Source organism: Mastomys coucha, unplaced genomic scaffold (genome assembly GCF_008632895.1).
Source record: "Mastomys coucha isolate ucsf_1 unplaced genomic scaffold, UCSF_Mcou_1 pScaffold5, whole genome shotgun sequence".
NCBI classification, from domain to species: Eukaryota; Metazoa; Chordata; class Mammalia; order Rodentia; family Muridae; genus Mastomys; species Mastomys coucha.
Window position 1 is genome coordinate 24,309,132 of NW_022196911.1, and position 5,724 is coordinate 24,314,855.

General features: G+C 51.4%; 1 protein-coding gene across 13 annotated transcripts in view; it reads right to left on the minus strand.

The window, feature by feature from the left end:
* The window catches only part of Tsc2 (TSC complex subunit 2), a 35,209-nt gene that overhangs the window by 19,743 nt on the left and 9,742 nt on the right, over positions 1 to 5,724 (minus strand). For all 13 annotated transcript variants that reach the window (XR_004113590.1, XM_031353869.1, XM_031353871.1 and 10 more), the window contains exons 10-16: positions 5,179 to 5,305; positions 4,236 to 4,379; positions 3,225 to 3,362; positions 2,655 to 2,758; positions 2,297 to 2,378; positions 926 to 1,081; positions 414 to 530 (exon numbers count right to left, since the gene is read on the minus strand). Coding sequence is in view for 12 of the 13 variants with exons in the window: in XM_031353869.1 (XP_031209729.1) it covers positions 414 to 530; positions 926 to 1,081; positions 2,297 to 2,378; positions 2,655 to 2,758; positions 3,225 to 3,362; positions 4,236 to 4,379; positions 5,179 to 5,305 (868 nt within the window). In the remaining variant the exon portion in view is untranslated. The remainder of the gene's footprint in view (positions 1 to 413; positions 531 to 925; positions 1,082 to 2,296; positions 2,379 to 2,654; positions 2,759 to 3,224; positions 3,363 to 4,235; positions 4,380 to 5,178; positions 5,306 to 5,724) is intronic.

Sequence of the window (5,724 nt, forward strand, 5' to 3'; positions counted from 1 at the left end):
AAAAAAAAAAAAAAAAAAAACAACCAAGTAAATTGATCATGGGGATAGCTGCACAGCCTTGTGGACATTGATAATCAATGAGCTATTCACTATAATGGAGGGCACCATATGGTATGTGACCTAGTATCCCAATAAAGCTCTCCTAGAAGTAAGGAGCCACACGAGAAGAACAGCTACAGGAACAAGTACTGGAGGCAACAGAGGGAGCTCTGGGCAGCAAGGATGAATAACTGTAGAGCAGAGAAGGCTCACACATTGCAGGCTGCAGGCCTCTCACAGCTTGGTCACATCTTCATACTGCTGCTCAGTGTCACCACCCAATCCCTGGAGCCCTGTCAGAGCTGGGGTTTCCAGGAGATACAGCTCTTTAGAGAAGCTTCCAGGGAGACTTGTCGCCCTTGCAGAGCACCCACCTGAAGGATGACCAGGAGCCCCAGGACTGCGGTCTTCACATCCTCCAGGGAGGCCGAGTACACAGCCATGTCCCTTTCTTCCAGCTCCAGGGGTGGAGAGAGTGAGCGCGCCATCACCTTCCAAGAGGCCAGCATATAAGTTCCAACTCACGGCTCGCAGGCAGTTCCCCACAGATCTAACTATTAGGATTACTCCTCTTGTACTTCTCCAGAGGAAAGATACATCTTCACACAAGCGACTGTTCACAAACATTTCAAAACCGAAAGGAGAAGGTGGCCTCTCTGGGGGGATGTGGGCCACAGCCCTGGATCCCTGCTCTGTGCTAGTCTCCAGATGTCTAGCCCCAATCCCCGAGAGTGACAAGATACTCATTTGCAAGGTGCTGAGGCAGTACACCGGCCTAGCAGCAAGGTGGCTCAACATGGCCTATTGACACCACACATTTCTGGTGCCCATGGAGACAGACACCAGTCACAGTGATAAAAACGGGACAAAGCTAAATGCCTCTCACCTTTTCAATGATGTCCAGCAGACTGTTGAAGTGGTGGGTGTGGCAGCCCTCTGCCAGGTCCACCAGCAGCTGGGTGGCCAGCTTTCGGACCTGATGGTCTTTATCCTCAGGGATGTGGGAGAGCTGTGAGATGACCACCGAGTTAATCAGCTCCTCCTGCATCCAGCACAAGGTGGAGAAGGTAAGCGTCCAGTCTCAGAGTGGGCAGGGGACACACTTCAGTGACTCTGTGACTCCCACAAGACACAGACCCAAGGCAGCTAAGGTGTCACACAAAACTGCAGAAAAGCTGGACATCGAAGGATACTTCTTGTAGCCTTTGTGAGACCCTGGGTTCCATATCTAACACACACATATACAAAGAACCCTCCTCAGTGGAGGACCATGTATCAATCAATGTGTGTGTGTGTGTGTGTGTGTGTGTGTGTGTGTGCGCGCGCGCGCGTTGGGAAAAGGGAAACCCTGACATCTAAGAAACTACTATAACAAGGACATTGCAAGGAGCACTTTCACAGAACTGGCAGAAGATAACAGGAAGAGAGCGGCTAAACACCAACTGCTAAGGGAGACTAGAGCATCCAGAGGGCCTCCCTGAAAGGGCGCTGTGCTCCACCCTGAGGGAGGAGGGACCAGATTGTAGTAGAGATGAGCAGAGTGCAAAGTGTAGTACAGAAAGGCTGGGAGGGGAAGGAGACTCCAAGGAAGCTGGAAGTCAGGTCCCCTGACGCCATGCAAAAGGAGAAAGATCTGCCTGCGGTGCAAAAAAGGCCACACAAGCCGGGCAATGGTGGCGCACTCCTTTAATCCCAGCACTTGGGAGGCAGAGGCAGGCAGATTTCTGAGTTTGAGGCTAGCCTGGTTTACAGAGTGAGTTCCAGGACAGCCAGGGCTACACAGAGAAACCCTGTCATGGGGGAAAAAAAAAATACCACAGACTGGAGGCAGGGAAGACACCACAAGACCACCTGGAGGTACCTAAGGCAGCCTGAAGCTGGTAATAGGACTAAGGGATGCTGGACAGCAGAAATGACTAGAGACAAACACCACCCACCAGACGTGCCGAAGGGTGACAGAGCACTTTCTACCTTGCTTCTTGGCAGCTTCCAGGCCCAACACAGGCCCAACCAGAACATGACAAAATAAATAAACTATGGAATGTACAGGGAGAAAGAGAGCCAGCAGAAAGCATGCCATAAAGGAAGCCGGTAGGACCCCGAGCAGACCTCAGCTCTGCTGGAACAGGTACAAGGTCCAGAGGGGGCAGAACCCGGACGACCCCCCCACACACACCCCCAGCCCCAACCACCCCTTCCCCAGGCTCAGAGCCAGCCCACCCCCACCACACCGCAGGCTTTAGACCTGAGTGCACACCTCATAGAACTGCCTGTTGATCAGCAGCACGAAGGACAGCACGTCCAGCACCTTGATGCGCACAGCACTGCGGCACTCGTTCCTAGGGGAGGAGCAGGCTCGCTGCAGCACCCTCAGCACACGTGCTTTGGGCCCAACACAGCTGGCAGGGAGGCTCAACTCTGGACCACCCTCATGGAATCCACCGACAACCAGACCAAGCCATCTTTATGGACTACCATGTGGCCCAGAGGACATGTCATTCAGAAAGGCCAACCTTCCCACTCATTCTATGATTTTGGAGGATCAGAAAAAACCTGAACTTCCTGAGGTCATAAACAGACCCCTGGTGACAAAGGGATTATAGAGGCTCCACTACCTGAAGAACCTCTCCATCAACAACTGCAAGTTCTGGATCCAGCCATCCTTGGCTGGGTGGATGGACTGGGCTCTGTAGGATATCAAGTTTAAGAGAGAGGATTCCTGTCAAAGGAAAACAGTCCTAAGGTCAGTGAGCTAGCTGCCCTTCTGCAGGTGCTGCTAACCTGAGACTAGGCCGCTGAGCCAGGAGAACCCAGCTTTCTCAGAGATTAGCCACTTTACAGCCCCATGGGGAATTGCAAGAGCAAATGTCTCCTAGAAGTGAGAAACTCCTGTCAAGGCCATGCAACAGTCTGGCAGTGAGCAGAGTAATCCTGGCAAAATGACTGCTGCCCCCGGGAGAGCTGGTCTCTGTAGAAGCAGCCCAGAACCTTCCCCCACACAGGTGGGAGGAGACTGATGGCTAGGCTAGCACAAAGCTCTGTAACAAACCCACACAAGCCTGACAGCTGATGCCGGCCAGGTTTCCTGCTGGAGCCCAGGAGCCTGTCCATCTTTTACTTGAAAATCAGAAACCATGGCCCCACAGGAACCATTCCCCACAGCTCCACCAGGATAGGGTCCTCACAGGTCTCTGGTCTGCATAGCTCTCCACCAGTTCATAGTATCTTTCCTGCGAGCCATGGAACTCGTTCTGGTCACACAGCTCCTCCACAGTGGTCAGCAGGTCATGGACGATAGTCTTGAGTTCCGGGCTGTTCAGCTTCTACAGTACCAAGATACACCATGTAAACTAATTTCCTTTACCTTCTCAAGACAACTTGAGAGGAGCTACTTAACAACATACCATCTCCCATACACCCACACCATCCCAGACGCAAGTTTGTGTGCCCTCTCCCTCTCCCTCTCTCTCTCATATACTCCAACTAGGCCATCAGAGAGAGAGGTGGAAATCATTGTTATGACCCATTTCCTCCTACAAGAACCCCTGCTGAGCAAACCAGAGGTAAGAATACTGCAGCTTCAAACTTTAGCGTGCCTCTCCCAGGTCACAGCCTTCCATCCACTGGCCTGTCCCAGGTCACAGCCTTCCATCCACTGACCTGTCCCAGGTCACAGCCTTCCATCCACTGGCCTGTCCCAGGTCGCAGCCTTCCATCCACTGGCCTGTCCTCTTTTCATCTCCAGCCCCAGGCTGAACTAAGCCAGATGCTGACCTCACCTCACAGAGCCCTGCATTCATGAGAACCTGTGGCTCTGATGTTTTCTTTAGCACTGTGTCACTTATGCTGTCCTCCAAGGTCATAGATGGCAGTGTAGATGCTCTGTAAACTGCCTTTGGAGACCATTCAATCCATGAAGACAACCTGTCCTGTCACTTGGGCGCACGGACAACTAGCTCAGTCCTTGCTCACCTACTAAATATTCCTAGTGCCAAAATAATGAAGCACACTTGAAAAAACAAAATCTGTCCTTCAATGGAAGATAAACTGACACCACCAAGAACCACCAGAAAACATTCACATCAAGCCTTCAGACCTTGAGAAAGGGCCCAGATGCACAGAACGCATGCACACCTCCCATCAGGGACAAGCCTGCCTCTCTGGGATCTTAGTCCTTTCTGGCATTCCCAACTTACCTGGAGTTGCTGAAGCAGACGCTCAATAATGTCCAGCAGGATGTCCCATGTCACAGCCTGGAGCTCCTTCCTGTACTTCTTGATAAGTCTTGTTATAGACAGAACAATCTCATATGACACCACCTCATTGGGACAGGTCATAGCCTGAAACACAGTACCATGGACCAGAGAGGACCATCTGTGTTTTGCTCTCATAGAGGATGAGAGCACCCTGTCTCCTATCCTGTCTCAGATGTAGGCATAAAATGCATAGATGAGTAGCACTTAGCACACAAAGCATGTGTGGAACTCATGTGTGGAAGGTATCTGTTATGTAAGGCTCAAGGCCCCCACCTCCAAAAGGCCTGACTTGGAGGAGACAGTAACTCCAAATTCCAGAACAAAAGTACAGTACTGTCTCAACACAAGCTGACGGGTGCTAAGTTGTGGTGTAAAGCAATGCAATCTGTAAAGACCACACCTTGCGCAGAGCTGCAGGACCCCTGCAGGTTAGGAGAAGTATGACTAGATGAAAGGCACTCTGTCTGAGCAACTCTGTTATAAAATGAGAGCCTCAGCTTACCAGGCAGCCATGATGACTACATACAAGCACACAGGGACATTCTCTGGATGCCTCAGGGCACCACAGAATAAAAGCCATGCTGTGAACATCGCCCAAAGAGGTGGAAGGATCACTACTTGACAGCACTGAGAGGAGGAACGCTATCCGAGGGGCAAAGCTGAGACCTTCAGCACTGGTGGGCAGGAGACGCAATTCGTAGGATGAAACATTTTCTTGAGAATAAACCCTTTTTGTAGCCTAACACTCATCCACAGTTAAAAAGCAAGCAACTGGAAATAGCTGCTCAAGTCCAGCCCCATGAGCCTCAGCCAGACAGGTGGGCAAGCCTGCTACCAGCTCCCCCACTCTCTCCAATCCGTTCTGGTATAAAAAGCCCCTTACCTCATAGAAAGACGGCAGAACAGATGTGGGAGAGTTCTTGAGAGAATAGAGCCGGTGAGCTCCCCAGAGTGCCATCCCTACAAAGAACACAGCTCCTCTCAGCAATGGAGCATCTTCCATGTAGGATCTGAAAATGTTCCCCAGAAAGACAGATGTGAGCAGAGTCCTAGCTCAGAGTGGGACCCAAAGTAGAGCTGGGCTCTGGCAGTGTCCAGGAGACACCTTGCACTTATGGTGGTGCAGAAGTGTGGTTGGTGAAATGGGCAGGGAACAAAGAAGCCAGTAGCAACTATGATTCCTTCACAACTTGCTCAGCCAGTCACTACTGATCACATCAGATACAGAACTCATGTGACAAGACCATGGGCTGCACGGTGCTAACAGCCTAGTGGAAGACAGCCACTCAAGAATCTCACAAATAAGCTGGGCAATGGTGGCGCACGCCTTTAATCCCAGCACATGAGAGGCAGAGGCAGCCGGATTTCTGAGTTCGAGTTCCAGCCTCTACAGAGTGAGTTCCAGGACAGCCAGGGCTATTCAGAGAAA